Source organism: Carassius gibelio, chromosome B7 (assembly GCF_023724105.1).
Source record: "Carassius gibelio isolate Cgi1373 ecotype wild population from Czech Republic chromosome B7, carGib1.2-hapl.c, whole genome shotgun sequence".
Lineage (NCBI taxonomy): Eukaryota > Metazoa > Chordata > Actinopteri > Cypriniformes > Cyprinidae > Carassius > Carassius gibelio.
In genome coordinates, this window is record NC_068402.1 from 25,158,796 (window position 1) to 25,178,218 (window position 19,423).

The 19,423-nt window shown below is 40.1% G+C and overlaps 2 protein-coding genes across 2 annotated transcripts; both read left to right on the forward strand.

Moving 5' to 3' along the window:
• The first annotated feature begins 4,005 nt into the window (after positions 1 to 4,005).
• Positions 4,006 to 16,035, forward strand: LOC127962469 (malignant fibrous histiocytoma-amplified sequence 1). The gene is made up of 10 exons (XM_052562043.1): positions 4,006 to 4,146; positions 4,485 to 5,352; positions 5,631 to 5,925; positions 6,016 to 6,202; positions 6,288 to 6,472; positions 6,582 to 7,078; positions 7,289 to 7,434; positions 15,036 to 15,234; positions 15,368 to 15,435; positions 15,549 to 16,035. Exons 1-10 carry the CDS (start codon positions 4,131 to 4,133, stop codon positions 15,566 to 15,568), a joined length of 2,481 nt encoding a protein of 826 aa, XP_052418003.1. The 5' UTR covers positions 4,006 to 4,130; the 3' UTR covers positions 15,569 to 16,035.
• A 1,344-nt stretch (positions 16,036 to 17,379) lies between these two features.
• ascl1b (achaete-scute family bHLH transcription factor 1b) lies at positions 17,380 to 18,942 on the forward strand. The gene is made up of 2 exons (XM_052562002.1): positions 17,380 to 18,123; positions 18,339 to 18,942. The coding sequence occupies exons 1-2, from the start codon at positions 17,574 to 17,576 to the stop codon at positions 18,368 to 18,370; spliced, it is 582 nt and encodes a 193-aa protein (XP_052417962.1). The 5' UTR covers positions 17,380 to 17,573; the 3' UTR covers positions 18,371 to 18,942.
• The last annotated feature ends 481 nt before the right edge of the window (positions 18,943 to 19,423 follow it).

Genomic DNA, 19,423 nt, shown 5'->3' on the forward strand with positions numbered 1-19,423 from the left:
GAGGAAAGTGGAACTCGAGGGACAGAGTTGAGAACCCTTGTTCCCTTTCGAAAGCTTCAGTCGATGCTGCGCTGCTCAGCGCATTGGGAAATGTCTTATTCGTGACCAGCTGTGAAAAATGTGTGTAACACGTTGATAGAATTGACCCGGTGGTAATATAGCCTCAGTTGATGATGTCATCGGGGCGCGCCCACAACACGGGGTTATAAATAGATAAGCCACAGGTGCATCAACAGGTCTTTTGTCTTCAGATCATTCTGTGCATGTGTGCGTCAGCTACAGATCTTTGTAGGATGAGCCAACGAAACGGTAAGTGTTGTGTTCCTCAATGCGCTTGTCCTATATATGAGCTGGATACACATGATTACTGTTTTGTTTGTTTGGGGGAAGAGCACGCCATTCTGGCTTTAGAGACTATTTTCAGACCGCACCCATTTCATCGAAGGGCTCTCGTGCGGATCTGCATGACGAGCGAGCAACGGGCTAGTCCCTTTCGCTTGCGGTGTCACTGGATCAACGCATCCTCTCTCATGATCTCGAAGCGCACTTTGGTGCTTCTTTGGTTCACGAGGAGGATGACATATCTCTTGGGTCTTCGGGCCATGAGCACCCTGCCTCTGAGCGTTCCTCTCGCAAGAGGAAATCGGACGAGGAACTGCTCGAGGTGGTTACTCGCAAGGTGGACAGGTTGCAGCTTGGATAGGTTTCTGACCTCCATGATGAGCTGTCGAAGTCATGGAGCAAACCCGATACTTCCCGCATCTTTGGGCCCTCGACTTTGACTTTTTCAACTATCGTGGATGCAAAGTCGCGGGGGTATTCGGAGATGACACTTGCGATCTATCTCTTGCCCAAATCTGCATCCTTGGTAAACCTACGCTCCCCACTAAACTTTGTAAAATAACATCATCGTGGGTAAAGCTTACCAAGCTGCAGGTTAGGCTGGTGCTGCACTGCTCACTTTGGCAGAGTTACAGGCATACCAGGCTGACCTGTTGAAGGCAATCTCTGGGGAAGAGCGGTGTACACTGCATTACACGGCGCCCGTCTCTCCTCAGTGCCCTCAGGAGATCGGTCTGCCAACCCTGCCGGTTTTTCAGGGAGCAGCGATCTCCATTGAGCACTTCCAGTTACCGCCTGGAAATTGGCGGTGCTAAGAGTCTTGCTACCTCAGAGGTCAGGTAGCACAGAGGTCTCTAGAGCAGCTAGTAACGGTCCGCTGATTCAGGGCACTGAGCTAATGGCTCTAGGGGCACAAGGGAGTGTTCACCCCTTCCCGTTACCCTCACAAAACCCCTCCATCCCCGCCACTTCTTGTGCTTCGGGGGGCGGTGGTTTCCAGCAACAGGACACAGAACGTCTAACATCCCCTTAAAAGGAAGTGTTAAAATTGGTACCATAGTCTTAAGGGTAACCCATAGGAAAGAGAAATCAAAAGAGAGTTATCTTTAACTTTAACTAAAGTAAAGAAACCTCCAGAAATTACGTTAATTTAAGATTGAGTGGAGATATTTGATTGCGTCACTTGCATCTCAAACTTATTTCTTTTCATTTTGTCTCTAATCATGTTAACAGAAAGTTGAGTGGAAGGATAAAGTGTGGAGAAAAAAAGATACACAAGGAACCAAGAGAACTGCAGCCTTATGAGGATTGTCAAGCGAAATCGATTCAGGAATTTGAGTGAACTTCACAAGGAATGGACTGAGGCTGGGGTCAAGGCATCAAGAGCCACCACACACAGACATGTCAAGGAATTTGGATACAGTTGTCGTATTTCTCTTGTTAAGCCTGAGGCATCATACCTTGGCTAACGAGAAGAAGAACTGGACTGATGCCCAGTGGTCCAAAGTCCTCTTTTCAAAAGAGAGCAAGTATTGTATTTCATTTGGAAACCAAGGTCCTAGAGTCTGCAGGAAGATCATAGCCCAAGTTTCCTGAAGTCCAGAAGTCCAGTTTCCACAGTCCGTGATGATTCAGGGTGCCATATCATCTGCTGGTGTTGGTCCATAGTGTTTTTTTGAAAACCAAAGTCACTGCACCCGTTTACCCATACATTCTGCTAACCCGCTTTTTGTAGATGATGATTTAATTTTCCAGCAGGATTTGGCACCTTCCCACACTGCCAAAAGCACCAAAAGTTGGTTAAATGACCATGGTGTTGGTGTGATTTACTGGCCAGAAAACTCACCAGACCTGAACCCCATAGAAAATCGATGGGGTATTGTCAAGACGAAAATGAGAAACAAGAGACCAAAAAATGCAGATGAGCTGAAGGCCACTGTCAAAGAAACTGATCACCTTCATGCCACGCCGAATTAAGGCAGTAATTAAAGCAAAAGGAGCCCTTACCAAATACTGAGTACATGTACAGTAAATCAACAAACTTTCCAGAAGGCCAACAACTTACTAAAATTGTTTTATTTTTTTGTCTTATGAAGTATTCTAATTTGTTGTTGATGTCACTACAACTTTCTTGTCTCAGTTGTGTCTACTTTTATCTCTCCTAAGGATTTTTAGGATAAGCATCTGAGACACTGTTGAGACTAAAATGAGAAACTGAGCAATAACATATAACCTATAATGTAGTCTTGATAGAGATTGCAGCAAGACAATAAATATAGATTCTATGCTTCTTTCACCACATTCTCAGTTTTGACTATTTTTTCTCCTCAAATATTTCTCATTTGTGTCTACTTCTATTTCTCCAAAGTAATTTTGTAATGCTGTTGAGACTAAAATGAGAGATAAATGAGAATCTCATCTAAATCTCCTGAGCTTAGGAAGAGCAACCACTGAGCAATACATTTTTCCTATGGTAATAGGTACAGCCAATCAAAAGCATGTTATAAATGCTGTTGCTTCACGCCTTGTTTAGTATGATAAAAGTGTTGTGTCTATATATAGCCAGTGACTACCTTATTTTGTTACGTGTCAAATAAAATCTAAGAAGGGGCGTAACCAGGATATTTTCATAAGTGTAACAACCTCCTAGCCCTGCTCCAGCAGCTAAGCATTCATAATGAGAGCATTTTGCAGCAACATTTCTAAAAATATTCTCCTCTTTGCTAATATATGAATATGTTATGTTCTACTTCTAGTGTTCCTTGTTTTTCTACCTGTTTCCTTTGTTCTTATTTCTTCCGCCAATAGTTTGTGGTTTCTAATTTAGTTTGCACACCTGTTCATTATTCTATTGATTTACACTTCCTGTGTATATAAGCCCTCTGTTTCCTGAGTTACATGTCTTGTGTTAATGTTTATGGTGGTGCATGGTGTTTTCACCAAAGTGTTTATCAAAGTCTTTCATCCACTGTGTTTTCCATTCTCAGCTCTTTGGATTTATACTTGACAAACCCATTTTTTCTGACATAACTGAATAATAACAATAAAAATAAAAAATAAAACTCTTTGGCCCTTTGCTGATTCAATTGGTGGAAAGGAAGGAAGGAAAGGATGTGCTCTGCATTTCACCCAACCAAGTGCACACACACACCAAGAGCAGTGGGCAACCATTTTTGCTGTGGCACCGTGGGGAGCAATTGGGGGTCTGGTGCCTTGCCAGTGGATTCTACCTCAGTCATGTAACATGCTATTGAGGGTGGAAGGGTGGACTGGCGCTGTACATTCACTCTCTCCACCTACAATCCCTGTAATGCCTGTAACGAGACTCAGACCCACGACCTTTGGATGGACCACAAGTCTGACACTAACCATTAGGCCACGACTGCCACCAACTTTACACTTCGCCCTCCACATGTGTGTAATGACGCCATTCTTCCAAAATAAAATAAAAAACTGGTGCTGAGATATTTCAAAACCTAAATAATAGAAACGTTATTTTTCCTTGCAATATAATTTCTATGTAAGAGTTTTATTTCAACACCAACCTCTCTTTCGTATGCACATTGTTTCACATTTTATCCAGATGATGGCAGTGCTGCTTCGTCTTAAGATGACTGTAAACCACCTGACAGAAACTGAACTAGATACTGTCGCGTTTTCCAGAAAATGAAAGTAAAAAACCTTTGAACTGCTTTGTTAAAAGTCCTTCCCTACTTTGCTCTATCAGACATAAGGAAGTAGATCTGACACACAGACGAGCGAAAGACTTTCGTTAGCATCTCATCAACATGCCCGATTTAAATGGTATGTTCACACTTTTTTTCATCTTGATCTGTAAAAAATGCTACAAATTCGTTTGAAAATAAAACATGTAAACACAGTATATTATAATTAGGTAGGAGTCACTCCCGAGGATTTGCTGGACATAATTGCTTATCCTAACTAACTGACACAGAGATATGTAATTAGTTTTGCTGCCTAGACAGAACACATTAATTTATCATTTATGATGAAATATTTATGCTTTACTCCGAGTCATTTATGAAAAGGGTAAGAATAAGACGTTAGGAGTATGTTTGTTTTAAAGTTTAAAATAAAATGATTTCATTATTATTATTACATTAACAATAATATTCCTATAGGAAATCAAAATGGCAAAAAAGAAGAAAACTTTGCTGGAAAGAAACTCAGAGCCCTTCCCTATGAGCTACTTCAGAGGGGTGGAGATGCAGTAAAGGTAGATCTACAGCGGAACAGACTCAAACAAATCACTGGTATCACTCAGCTGAAAAACCTGACGGAGCTCATCCTGTGCAGGAATGAGTTCACCGATTTCCCTGTGGACATTAGAGGGTTACACCAGTTGGAGAAACTTTATATCAATCAGAACACTATCAAAACCATTCCAGAAAATGTTTTTCCATCCTTGGAGAAACTTCGATTTCTAAAGATGAGCACCAATCGACTTGAACAGCTACCCCAGGACATCAACAGGTGCCAACATCTCGTCTACCTAAACCTGTCCAACAACTGCCTGAGGGATTTGGATCCTGTTGTGGGCCTTTCAAACCTAAAAGAACTTTATGTTGAGAGGAACCGGTTAACTGACCTACCAGAACTACTCTTTCAAAACAGTAGCTTAACTCTGTTCAAAGCTAATGGTAACCCTCTTAGAAAGCCCCCTCAGGAGGTGTGTGCAGGGGGATTGAGAGATATCCAGAACTACTTTGCGATGCTTGAGGCGAACGCCCCAAATCAGAAAACTGTGAAGACTATGTTTCTGGGGAACTCCATGGCAGGGAAATCCACTCTGTGCCGCAGTCTGAAGCAGGGTTGCTCTGTACCAGTGGACGTGGATGATCGTACGGTAGGGATCGAAATCAGTGAAGTTGATATTGAGGGTATTCGTTTTATCTTTTGGGACTTTGCTGGACAAGAGGAATACTACATCACCCATCATGTGTTTATAACAGCTCAAGCCTTTGTCATACTTGCCATCAACCTTTCCAGGTAAAGCCTTTGTTTTTATTTTTGCTTGTGATATATTACACAGTGTAATATACTCTAACCACTACACATGTACAACTCATTGTGAATGCATTCTTTTATTAGCAAACATCACTATTACTAAACAGTTAGATGTGTAATTTTTGTGTTGTGAATATAAAATGGGCAAAACCAGAATATTATAGAGATTTAGGGGACTTTTTTCCAGTATTGGGCCAGTTGGAATTACACCCCAGCAACCAAAGAGCAATGCATTCAACTTTTTTTTTTTTTTTTTTAAGTTACAACATGGATCCCCAAAGTTTCACGGACAATGTGGGGTTCTGGATCAAAAATCTTCAGCTTAGGATACCAGACTCAGTAGTTCTGCTTGTGGGCACTCATGTTGACCAATGCACAGATGAGAATGATGTGAAAGAAAAGAAAGAACACATCAGAGACCAGGTGAATGAAATGGTTAAAATGCATATAGCTAATTTAGAGCGGCGCAAGAAGAACTTCCAGGATAAGGAGGACCCTTCTTCGTTCTATGATCAGATAAATCAGATTGAAAGACTGATTGAGTACAAACTAAAGGTAATTTGGCTTTGTAGTTGTTGTTTTATTATCTAATAGAATTGAATAAAATGTGCTGCCACAATCTTCTTTGTCTCTTTTTATTTTCAGGTACTTGACCTTGTGCCTATAGACTGCACGAAAGAGGAGGACATTGTCAAGCTAGGTGATCATATCAAAAGTGTGGTTTTAAACACAGATACATTCCCCAACATAGATCGGACATTACCTAGAAGCTACTATGAGGTGGAGAAGGATATTAAAGAACTTCTGAAAAACGGTGACATTGCTGAGCATGGTCAGGTTTTTATTTTTATTTTATTTTTTTGGTGTGTCTGTTCTTAAATAAGTTTCCTGATTCTGAAATTTGCACCTACTATCAGGAATTGTGAGTCAAAGCACCCTCTTGTGTGATCTGAAGGACAGACATATTACACTGGACGATGAGAAACTTAAGTTAATTCTTCAGTATCTCCACCGAATTGGAGTCATTATGTGGTACGAGGAAATCCCAGAATTGGCTGGTTCTTTGTTTGTAGAACCACCGTTCCTCATTTCATTGTTTAAGGTTTGTGCATCAAACATTTAAATCACAACCAATTAATGTATTTGAATAACCATAACATAATTAGTTTATAAAATCCTTCATTAGTTCTTTTCTTTTAATTCTGTCACAGGCTATTGTGAGGCATGACCTAGTCCAGGAACTGAAAAAGATTTCCTCTGCACAGCTGAAATCAGAAAATGCGCTTACAGTACAGAAAAAAAGATGGATCAACGACTATAAATACAGAGCATCCTTAAACAATGTGGCTATCAGGATCCTGGTGCGGACTGAGCTCCAGAAGAAATATGGCATTACTGATGATGATCTAATTGAGGAGGTGGTTGGGTCCAATAATAAGGAAGGAAGTCTCCTTTCACTACTAAAATACTTTAGTGTATGCTTGTCGACCAAACATAACAGTCCTTTAAATCCAAAAGCCAACGAATTCTGTCCGAAGACAAAATGGGTGGCTTCAAATCCGATTGTGTATGAGCCAGATGCTTGTCTGTTCCCAAGTTACCTGCCAGACAACAAACAGGTAGAGCAAAAGTGGGAATCAGACGATCCAGAGGACCTAAATATCCATGTTTACTTCCTACCTGAGATACCACATGGTTTCTTTCACAGGTGAATGCTTGAGCTTGTCTCTTAAGCGAAAATAAAGAAGTACAGGTTATTAAAGAACATTCCTGGTTTATTCACTCTGTTATCTGCTGTTTTTTGTGGGGTGTCATCAACCCAGATGATCAAAAAGTTAATTTAAACTGATTTGATTGTAACTAGTATTGACACTGGGATAACTAGTAATTACATGTAAAACTAATTCTTGCTTTACAGGCTTGCCATCAGGGCATGCTCCTTGTACTCTCCATACTGGATCGGAAAAGACCAGTGTATGCTGTGCTGTGGGGACAGACGGTTTATGCTCAGAGAACGCCGTGAGGAGGACCAGTTTATTGAGATCCGCTGCAAAGAGAATGAGCGTAAGTCTCCTGTTTGATTACATTTTGTATAGCAAAGATTTAAATTTTTTAGCCTCTCAAGCACATACATTAAATATATTTCTTAGTTTTTTTTATATCTTGTCCAAATTGTTGGCAGTAAGGGGTTATTTTTTTGTTTTCTACATTCAGGTAAATTCAGTTCACATTTCTTTGTATAGCAGTTTTTTACAATACAAATAATTGCAAAGCAGATTAACAGAATTATCTTCACAGAAAATTATAGTTCCCATTCAAGGGAACTTCGAACTGAGTCCTCTATTGGTCGCTATGGGGAAACGCCTTGTCCTGATACAAAAACATACATACAAAAACACCAACAACATGTTGGCCGGCGATAGCTCATGATGTCACTACAAGTATGACTATAGTATAAATAGGCGCCGGCAGAACACGTCATCCTCTTTTTTGTCTTCATTGACTATTTTGTTTGGAGCGTGAAGCAATTACCATATTTTTCTGACTATAAGTCGCACCTGAGTATAAGTCGCATTTATTTAGAACCAAGAACCAAGAACCAAGAGAAAACATTACCATCTCGCGCTCTATGTCTTCAGTGTAGACTACAGGAGCACTGAGCAGCATAGAGCGCCCTCTCGTGGCTGTAGACGATAATGCTTTCTCTTGGTTCATTTCTCTCGGTTCATGTGAAATTCATTTTGATAAGTCGCACCTGACTATAAGTCGCAGGACCAGCCAAACTATGAAAAAAAGGGCGACTTATAGTCCAGAAAATACGGTAGAAGTGCATATTTTTCGCCACAGGCTTTGCTCTGATACTTGCAGTTTCACATGGCTCACGTGCTCTGTGTGTGATAAAGAGCAAGCGCATTCAGCTCTTGAGGGAATTGAAGCACTTAGCATTCATTTCTTATTTTCTGTGTGTGAATTTAATGCATTCGTCTCACGAGGAGATGGCCAGTGCTCATTGTAATGTATTTACGGGACTACTGAGGGGGATGTGAGTATTTCACCATTTACCCTAGTTTGTAGTTAGCGTTTGCATGAGTGCGTTCACCTCTTGTGGGAATAGCGATGCATTCACAGCAGTTTCATTCATTCTTGATTTCTGAGGTAATCTAGCAGTTGGGCGGGGCATGTTTAACTCCCATCGGAGCTAAATGCATTCTGCACTTTGCATCGCAGTGAAAATAAATTTATAGTGTGGCTCTGTCTCCAGTTATTAGACAGATGGTTTATATCATGTCCTTCTCAGATTATACTGCACTCCGACTTGAAAAAAAAAAAATACATTATCGTCCTGCATCCACAGATTCAAGCATACTAGTTTTGCCAACATTTCAATACCTCCATTGAGATGGTGGTTGAGAAATTCAGGGAGATGAGGCGCGCTCACAAGGTCCAGGTCTGAGCCCATACAAACCCAGGGGTCCTGCCTTGTCTCCATCTGAAGATCAGAAATGGGCACAGGAGGCTAGTGTCGCCAAATTGTGGTTCAAAGGGAGGTGGGCAAAATAATGGCGCATTTCCACCGCAGGAACTTTACCCAGGAACTAGGGACTTTGGCCTGGTACTCGGTGTGTTTCCACTGCAGGAACCAGGAACTAAATAAAGTTCCGGGTAAAAAAAATGCCCCTCAGAAAGTCCCTGCTGGTGAGGTTGTACTTTTTCAAAGTTACGGAGCTTTCAGGGGCGGGACTTGGGCGCTAAACATCCTGATTGGTTGAGTTCACGCAGCATTGGTTGAGTTCAACCACCATTTATTCAGATCATTTTCAAAATATTACTGTTATTGTGTCATGAAATGTCATTTTAAAAGTATTTCAGGCGAGAATGTAGTTGTTTAAAACTCAAATCTCTGATGTATTTATAAAGACAGCGCCTATTTAAAAATGTGTTGTTTCGCCGATTTTGGAGACGGTCAGCTCCAAGCGATCAGCGGGAGCTCAGTGATCATCTATCCAATCTATCTTTTGACGCTCTAGCAGTTAATAAACAGAACTGCTTGCATCTTGCGGAAGAACATCGTAGCCGGAACTACTTTTCTCTGTTTATGTCTATGAAGAATCACAAAGGTACTGAGTTACTCCGCCGCGGTACCCCCGAAGCAATCTAAAATAGTCCGATTATAAACACTTATTATAGGTGCACCCTAGTGATTCAGGACAAGCCAAAAACACGGTAAATGGATTCATGGTGTACTTGCTTATTATATAAATTTTTCTACATTCTGAACACAAACAAAGTTACGGACCGCAGCTCTGATTGGTTATTTTTTACCGGGAGCGATGGAGTTTCTGCAAATGGCAATAGGACCACTGGGAGGAGCCAGAGGAGCTTGATTATTTTCACAGATTATCTGTCTCATATTCTACTGTCAGGACATAATAACAGGTTTAACAAATATGTAAAAAATATTTTTTTACAAAAGTTCCCTGCAGCACCTTTAAAATAAAAATAAAAAAGGCAAATTTATTTAATATTTTGTTTCATTGTAATGGCTGTATATATACACACATATCCCTGAACTAACTACATTTCTGCAGCTGTTATTATGTTTAAATGAAAACAAAAGGAGGCAGTGGTATTTGATATCCCATTTTGTTTTATTGTAAATATACAGAGAGGAAAATTTTGCAGTAGCCATGGTCAGCTGACTGAAGTTATCAAGTATGCTGCTGTTTGCAGATTTACCGGATTTGCGTCGTTGTGGACATCACACTCCCAAGACGAATGCACAAAGTCCGCACAACCGACGATGCACGTTCAAAATCAGCATACTTTGTATTGAGAAACGTTCGCAGACCTACGTCAGCAGTCTATTTGACTAATCTTCCCGGTACTTTACACCGCGGTGGAAACGCAGGAAGCAACAGGTCTGGGGGGAAAAAGTGCCTGTGAAAAAAAGCTCATGGTACAAATGTTCCAGGTAATTTCGGTGGAAACGTGGCATAAGAGATGTGATCCAGATGAGGTGTTGGCACTTTTCGTCAAGATTAGAGTGATACTGGGATATCTGCTCATTTCCCCTGGGATTTAACATCTGCCTTCTCTTTCCTTTCCTAATTCCCCTGTAAACACCATCTCTCTACTTGACTGAAGTTAGCTTTCTTTAGGTCGGTTCTTGAATGGGGCTCTTACGTGGGAACCATGGTGGGGGAGTATGATCCAATTTATATATATCACAGGCTTCTGCAGGAGCCTTTATGATCATCAGGCCCCTGGCACGGCACTGCAAAATTTCCTGTATGTCCAGACTGGGCTTATGCTTTCAGGCTGCCCTGTCTGGTACATCATATCTAGTTTGCCCTGAGGGGCTTCCTGATCACCAGAATATCCACTTTTGCTGAGGCATCGAGCGGGAATTATAGGTGGAATTTGCAAGAACCTTCTTGTGTAATGCTGCTTCAGGCAGTGCTCCCCTTGCCTCTTCTGTTTGGCTCAGTACTTCCGGGCATCTGTGAACAGATGCTTGAGAAGCTCTTAAATCCATGCTTGGTAAGTGCGCACACTTAGCTTTGTGCACTTTCTGAAATTCACATAGTGGTAAATGTGCACACTAGACTATGCATACTTTTCTGAAATCCTGTATAGTAAGGGTTAAGCGTTAGTAGCCTTGTTACCTTTCTTTGAGTTGGTTAGACTCGGTAGCTTGGGCTCAACTCAACCATTGTGTCTCTGTTGGCACACTTTTAAAGCATCGCTTATTGTGAGCATGGTGCTTCCTTTTGAGCACTCCAGTTCTCTCTCCTTCTGAGGAGTTAGATTCCTTACTCTGTGACTATTCTCGTGGTAGTATTAGCAGCACTCCCCTTTATCATTTTACCATAGATCGAGTTGATGACTTCTTAACGCGTTGCTTGTGGGATGTAACATTTCCATCTATGGGCTTCTCTGTCAGAGTGCTACGAGGGTCCGCTAGAATTGTTATTATTCATGTTATGGTAAGTGTGCACATGAAGTCTTAGTGCACTTTCTAAAATCCACACTGTGGTAAGTTTGCATGCTAGTACTTGACTGATGGTAGATTTTGGTACTGCTCAACTTGGTTCTGGCATGCACTCCCCTCTGCATGGTGGCATGAGTATACAGTTCCCTATAGCGACCCAGTTTGAAGTTCCCTTGAATGTAACCATGGTTCCCTGAGTAGGGAAAAAGACACCGCATCCTCTAGGTTTCTTGACACTCTTCCGAAGCAAGCTTCAGACAAAGAAGTGGATAACGTGTTCTTCTGGCGCCTGGCATCATGAGCTGTCGCTGGCCAACATGTCATTGGTGTTTTTGCATGTATGCTTTAGACACGGGTCACCAAGAGACGTTTTCTCATACCGACACCTAGAGGATGTAGTGTCTGGTTCTCTACTCCATGGTTACATAAGTAACCTGAGACATTTCTACATTATATCTATGAGTAGCTTGTGAGTGGTGACTATTAGTGATGCGCGGGTCAGGGTTTTTTCCAACCCGCGTGTCCCACTTTTATCAAATTATTTGGCCCGCCCAAGCCCGCCCTGCAAATTAAATAAAATGTCTTGCCCCGTCCCAACCTGCCCCGTGAATCGGGACACATGGAAGTTACGTTGCTACTTAAACCTTCGTATCGTAACCTTATCAAAGAACCTAATAAAATATGAAAATATATATTCGATATATTAAATATAGGCTATAGGTAATTGCACTATGATGCAAATCTTGAACATAATCCACTGACCATAGACAGTAAAAGACTCATTTCTCATTCAATGAAGTTCTTCCAACAGCAGCGCACGAGCGCGGTGCTATTAGCAGCACATGCGCAGCTCGTGAACAGCTCTGTGAACTGTTTCATCCTGTCTAATGCCTCATTTCAACCAAAATTACCCGGAACATTTGTACCAGGAACTTCTTTTCCCAGGAACTTTTTCCCCCCACAGACCTGTTGCTTTCTGCATTTCCACCGTGGTGTAAAGTACTGGGAAGATTAGGCAAATAGACTGGTGATGTAGGTTTGCGTGCATTTCTCAATACAAAGTTGATTTTGGACGTGCATCATCGGTAGTTCAGACTTTGTGCATTCGACTTGGGAGTGTGAAGTCCGCGACAACGCAAGTCCGGTAAATTTGCAAACAGCAGCGTACTTGATACCTTCAGTCAGCTCGTCCTGGCTACTGCAATTTTCCTATCTGTATATTTACAATAAAATGAAATAGGATATCAAATACCACTGCCTCCTTTCGTTTTCATTTAAACATAATAACAGCTGCAGAAATTTACTTAGTTCAGGGATATGTGTATATATACAGCCATGACAATGAAACAAAATATTATATAAATTTGCCTTTTTGATTTTCATTTTAACATATAGATAAATTGAATACAGACCAAAGATAACCTGTTAGATTTACCTAAAACGAATTATATGTTTGTTTAACCACTAAAGAGACATCAGAGCCAGAGGCACACATCAGAAGGTCAGGACGAGGTGAGGCTGCTTCTCGTTGGATAGATGATCACTGAGCTCCCGCTGATCACGTGGAGCTGACCGTCTCTAAAATCGGCGAAACAACACATTTTTAAACAGGACCTGTCTTTATAAACAAAACCACAGATTTTAGTTTTAAACAACTACATTCTTGCTTGAAATACTTTAAAATCACATTTCATGACACAATAACAGTAATATTTTGAAAATGATCTGAATAAATGGTGGTTGAACTCAACCAATGCTGCATGAACTTAACCAATCAGGATGTTTAGAGCCCAAGTCCCGCCCCCGAATATTTCGGGACTTTGAAAAAGTACAGCTCGCCAGCAGGGACTTTCTGAGGGGCATTTTTTTTACCCGGAACATTATTTAGTTCCTGTTTCCTGTGGTAGAAACACACCTAGTACCAGGCCAAAGTCCCTAGTTCCTGGGTAAAGTTCCTGTCGTGGCAAAAGAGTTACTCAAAATGTGACGGAGCATGTGACTTGTTGAATGTAGTGAACGAATACAATACTCTCGTAGGTGAAAGAGTTGAATGAACTGATACATCTCGTTCGTGAATGAACTGATTGAGAGTACCTACAGGGTCAGTTGGCCAAGCATGTAAATCTCGATCAGCAATCAGCCGATACAAAGCGCAGTTACTGGTGCACATACTCTTGTTTCATATTTGGAATTCAGAACATAACTCCACGTTTAATCCCCGATAAAACCTCGTGCTTTGATAATCTGAACAATTTATTTAGACAATTTATTCAATGCGATCATGCACACAATTTAATAAAGCCAAATCAGTTTTTGTCACAAGTATTAACGTTTGTTGACTTAAGACATAACACATAAGACACTCTTTTACGCCAACTGCTGGCGTATTTGTGTAATATGAAGAAATGGTCACCGAACGAATCAATGAATGAATCATTTTGGTGAACGAACTGAAAATCAACAAATCTCTTGAAAGAATAAAAATTTCCACCACTAAATTCCATGCATCATAAATTGATTTTTTAAAATTATGTTTTTAGTGACCCGCCCCGCAATAAAGTGCCAATTTATTAAACCGCCCCTACCCGACCTTTGGGTTATGAGACGACCCACACATCACTAGTAACTATGTCAAGGTGATGACCATTGTCCATATGGCAGAAATGTAATGTACAGTAAAAACTTGGGGCGGGACAGTTTGCAGAAACATTTTTTTACCATTCGGTTCTTTACACATGGCTCGATATGCGCTGGGACCGTGGTTCAACTTAAATCTGACAAAACATCTTGAATATGGTCTGCTATAATTAAAATGTAAATCAAACAGTATTCAGCTAATATATGTTTTTGTTGATAGATGCGCATTCTGGCTTCCCAGACATTACAACATCAGAACGTGAGCAAATATTAAGCTCTCGCTGAAGTATTGTGCTTAAATTGACAAATTCACACAAAAATTATGTCATAATGTCCATCTTGGTATGTATCCTACAGCAGACATAGGCGGTGAAACGTAGGCCTACTGGATCAGTGCATTCTCTTAAAGTGACAGTTTTTGCTCTTGATTGAAAATCTTATGTAGCTTTAATAAAGAATAATTTTTCATTTATACAGTGCAATATGCAATGCTGTTTGACATCTGGTTTCTGTAACTAAAATCTAATGCTAGATCTAAAAAAAAAAAAAAGAAAACCTGAAAATCACTGTTTATTTTATTTGTATCTTTAATCTATTATATTTGTTTGTGCTGTTGCTTGCAGTTAGATAGAATATTCTTATTATTATTTTTTTTTTTTGAAAGTATCGTTTTTCCATAAACATAACACATACCATACCGTACCAAAACGGTGACAACTAAAACTGTGAAACAAACCTAACCGTGAAAAAGTTGAACCGTTCCACCCCTAGTAAAAACCACTTTTAATGGCAATGATTATATGATATTATTAGTGTTCCTGTAGCTCAACTGGTAGAGCACTGCTTTAGCAAGCAAGCAAGCGCAAGGTTGGGGATTCGATTCCCCGGGGACACATGATATGTAAAAAATTGATAGCCTGAATAACTTGTAAGTCGCTTTGGATAAAAAGTGTCTGCTAAATGCATATATTTAATTTAATTTAAATTTAATTTAAATTTTAATTTAATGTTGTGATAATAATTTTCCTACTTGTAGTGGAAACTTCAGAAGACATCCAGAAAGCATGGGAAGTGATAAGGAAGATTATGATACGGCTGAACAAACTGACAGAACAGTGGCAAGGGTTGTGCCTGACTGTCCACACTCCCTGTAAATCCAGTGACTGTGACGAATACTTTGAATGGAATGACTGGCAAGAATGGTTTAAAGATTCTGGGAAAAACAAATTTAATATGTAAGTTTCCATGTGTTATGCCCTCTTTTTGTGTGTTCTCATTAGAGCATTACCTATTCATTTTATTAATGTGTGTTTGACTTGTTTTAAATGTATTGAAATTAAATCAGATTTACTTTGTTTTGTCTTATAGAGGACTTGAGGAAATACATTCTTGCCCTAATGGACACCAACGAAGGACGGAGTTGCTGTTCCCTAGAAGTAAATGCATTTATTTACAGAGAAATAAAACATGCATTTAGTCTTCTGCCCTCTATTATTCTTTATAATATAATTATATATACACATATATTTATTTATTTTATTTTTTTCAGCTCCTGATGTTTCGACCTAAAGACAGGGCATATGGAACAAACAATTGCACTTGAGTTGAAGGGAACGACTGTTGCAGACTACAAATGTGTCATTCCTTAAATATTGTAAAACACAACTTGAATATCTACGTACTGTAATTAATTAAAATACCAACTTGCACAGACAATAGCATTGTAATGTTTCCAACACATTATTACATAAATTGTAATAGTTACAAAAGTAGCCTATATAATACTTACTATAATTAATGTATATTTCTTGACTGAAATGAAGGGATCTAAGATTATTTTAGGGAACATATAGACAAGTTTTGTGTGGTGGATGTGTTGTCTTGTAGAAACATATTGTCACCGCTAGGGGGTGATCGTTATACATTTATGTTTTTTTTTTTGAGGACTGTTTGTGAAGAGTAAAGTATTGCTGCTGTGGAGTCCAGGTTTGAACATGTAATGAATTGTTCAATAAAGTTATACAGATACAAAAGTATCATGGGGTTAACCAAAGTCTCTTTCTGTCTGCCTTTATGCTTTGATTTAGCTAAAAAGTAAAAAAGTAGGTCTACGTGTTTACCTCAACATATAAATATTCTAACAAAGCATATCAAATATAAAGTTTAAAGTGTAAATTATTTAATTACTTACTTTATTTGTATGGTTCCCTTTAGATATTATACTGACTATAAGTAACTTAGCAAATACACATCATCTAACTCAGAGTATTGGTAGACTGTAAGGTTATGGATAAGTTGAGATGCAAGGTTACCTAGTTTAGTCAGTAAAATGTATAAAAACCAGAGATATTAAATATAAAAAGCAGGTATTAAGCAGACAGTTGACTAACTACTCTAATGACTTGTTGACATGTACTTAAGAGTCACCCAGTCTAAAAGGGCCCATCAAAATAAAGGGTTACCAGCTATTTTATTGTGTTGTATTTTTTACTTTTTTCAAACCTTTTAAAAAGTTTTTAAAAGTCTCAATGATGATCTTGTTGCTTGCAGCAGTCTTAGGTTAGGCGCACACTCACAAATACATACCGTAGTAGAGACTTTCCAATGACTTCCATTGATGCTAATGATTTCTATCCCTAAACAGAACCCTCAGACAAACCATTCTGCATTGTTAAGTTTTTATTAAGACAACATTAAATTGAATGTCCACACAGGTTTTGATATTCTTGTGGAGTGGAGACATATAGACATGACATTTAAACATGACTATATCCGAAAATCCTGATTAACACAATCTAAGTTTATTTTTTATCTTATTTTTTTACAGTCCATATATGCATTATAGAGGATGAAAGTTACATACTGTATGCATTCAAAATATTAATTTACTTTTTTACCTAATACCCTTAACAAAACTGTGGCCATAACAGTCATAGATGGCAATATCAATACACAGTAGGCTGTAGTATGCTGAAATTCTTATTTTATATTCAGAAAGAAAGAAAGAAAAAGAAAAATTTTGGAACAATGTTTTCGTCACTTTAGTATGTCAGTCTTGTTTTGTGATTTTTCTGTTTTGGAGCCACGTCTATTGAGCAGGTTATCCAAAGCACCCCGCAGACTGACAGACTGACAACAGGTGAGTTATAGTAACCCTAACGTCTAAAAATGGACGTCACTCCATCGTTTCTTTGAAATCAATGGTCAACACTTTACGTTTTACGTTCCATAACGCTGAACATACGCGTGCGCCGGGTGAGGATGATTCCACAGAGACAGCAGCGCCTCATACGCGTGGCGCAGTGAGAGCACAGAATAGTTCCTTTGAGTTTGTCAAAGCCACGCGCCCGGCGCGCGAAGCCCGAGCAGGGGATTCATGCAGGGGGCGGGTCTTCCTTTGGGAGCGTGCGGCCCAAAAGGGGGTGGAGGTGAGGCGCACGTGTAGAAAAGGGACAGCAAGTTGCTTTACCCTCAAATCAATCCCCGAACAGGTGAATCGCTACTTGCGAGCCACGCGAAAGGCACGAGAGCGGCGAATTACTCGCAAACTCAGCATCTATTTATTTCCCGCGACATGGAGGCAGCTGTCATCGCTACGACGCAAATGACTCAAAATGTGTTTTACCAGCATTTCTCGGAGACCCAGCAGGACAGGGAATGTAAAGTGCTGAAGAGACAGCGCTCGAGCAGCCCAGAGCTTCTCAGGTGCAAGAGGAGACTGACCTTCAACGGACTCGGCTATAGCATCCCTCAGCAGCAGCCCATGGCGGTGGCCAGACGCAACGAGCGCGAAAGAAACCGCGTCAAGCAGGTGAACATGGGCTTCCAGACGCTGCGCCAGCATGTGCCCAACGGAGCGGCGAACAAGAAGATGAGCAAAGTGGAGACTCTGCGCTCGGCGGTGGAGTACATCCGAGCGCTTCAGCAGCTGCTGGACGAGCACGACGCCGTGTCTGCCGTGTTACAGTGCGGTGTCCCGTCTCCGTCTGTCTCCAACGCGTACTCGGCGGGCTCGGAGTCTCCTCATTCGGCTTATTCCTCTGACGAGGGCAGCTACGAGCATCTCAGCTCTGAGGAGCAAGAGCTGCTGGACTTCACCACATGGTTCGACAGATATGAATCAGGTAGGGGCAGTTTTGAAGCGTTTTCCACTTTTGCAGTCCCAGGGGCCCTTAACTAAGTGGCGCCCAGTTTAAAAAGCTCTTTTCTCTCGAACACTTTATTATAACAACCTAACATTAACCTCAGAGGGGTCAGAATCCTATTTTTATTCTGAATGGACTGAATCGCAGTCATGTTTTATATGCCTGTGACTCATAGCTGTTTGATTCTATTACAGGTGCTTCACTCTCTACTAAAGATTGGTGCTGAAGGGACGGCTCAGGACCGGTCCAGGTCGGTGATACGCTGCCTGCTGGGGCTCATAAAGGACTTGAGTTCATTGACTGAGCACTGGAAACACAGAGGGCATTTTCCAGCAATGCACACAGATGCAACACTCACAAGGTTCCAAATGTTATATCTGCACGGGACTTGAGGCGTATGATGATGTCTGTTCTGCTGACTTGTGTCTTGTCATCCTGCATTCAACATTTGCCCTGTTGATGCATTATTGTGTAAATGCAACTGAATGAGCCAGATCGTCACTTCCATATTGTACATATAATGAGGTGATCGGTTGTAGTTAAAGGAATGAGGAAATATAGTATCAGGTCCCATGTATGGCGATGGTTAGGGGATACACTAACGTTACACTAGGAAGCCCTCAGGCAACCTGTATATTATAAAATTTTGTGCTAGATACACGGCAACATTTTTGTACTGGATAAATAACTTCTGTATCAAAGTGTGCACTTGTGTGTTTTTATACAAAGCTGTGTATATGCAATTTTTTTAATGAAGAGAAACCCTATTTTATGTAAAATAAAGACTTTATTTATTCATTTAATTGTCTTATGTGTTTAAAATCAACTGACCACTGAGACTCAGAATTGCACTCTACACAAATGTAGATACTTAAGTACTGTATAAAATGCATAGCACTGATTTATTTTGAAATAACCACTACAAATACACTTGAACAAAAAAATTACAAACAATTTTTACTTATAAATTGCTAGTAAATTTCACAGTAAAAAAAAAAAAAAGTGAAATTTCATACCAGAAATCTGAAATTTCTTTCTTAAAATATACCAGTAGTCTTTCTTTTATTTACAACTGCTTAATCTTTCATAAAAGATTTGGCTTTGAGAAGTGTCAACATGGTTTAATTAATGGAGCCATTTACTGTATAACCACAAAGGAAAGTGACAGGCAGCTGTAGATGGGACACAACCTTGGGATACAGTATGTGAACAGTTAATTTTTAAGCAACAACAAAAAGTTCAAGAGTAAAGCAATTTATAACCCCTGAATACCTTTATG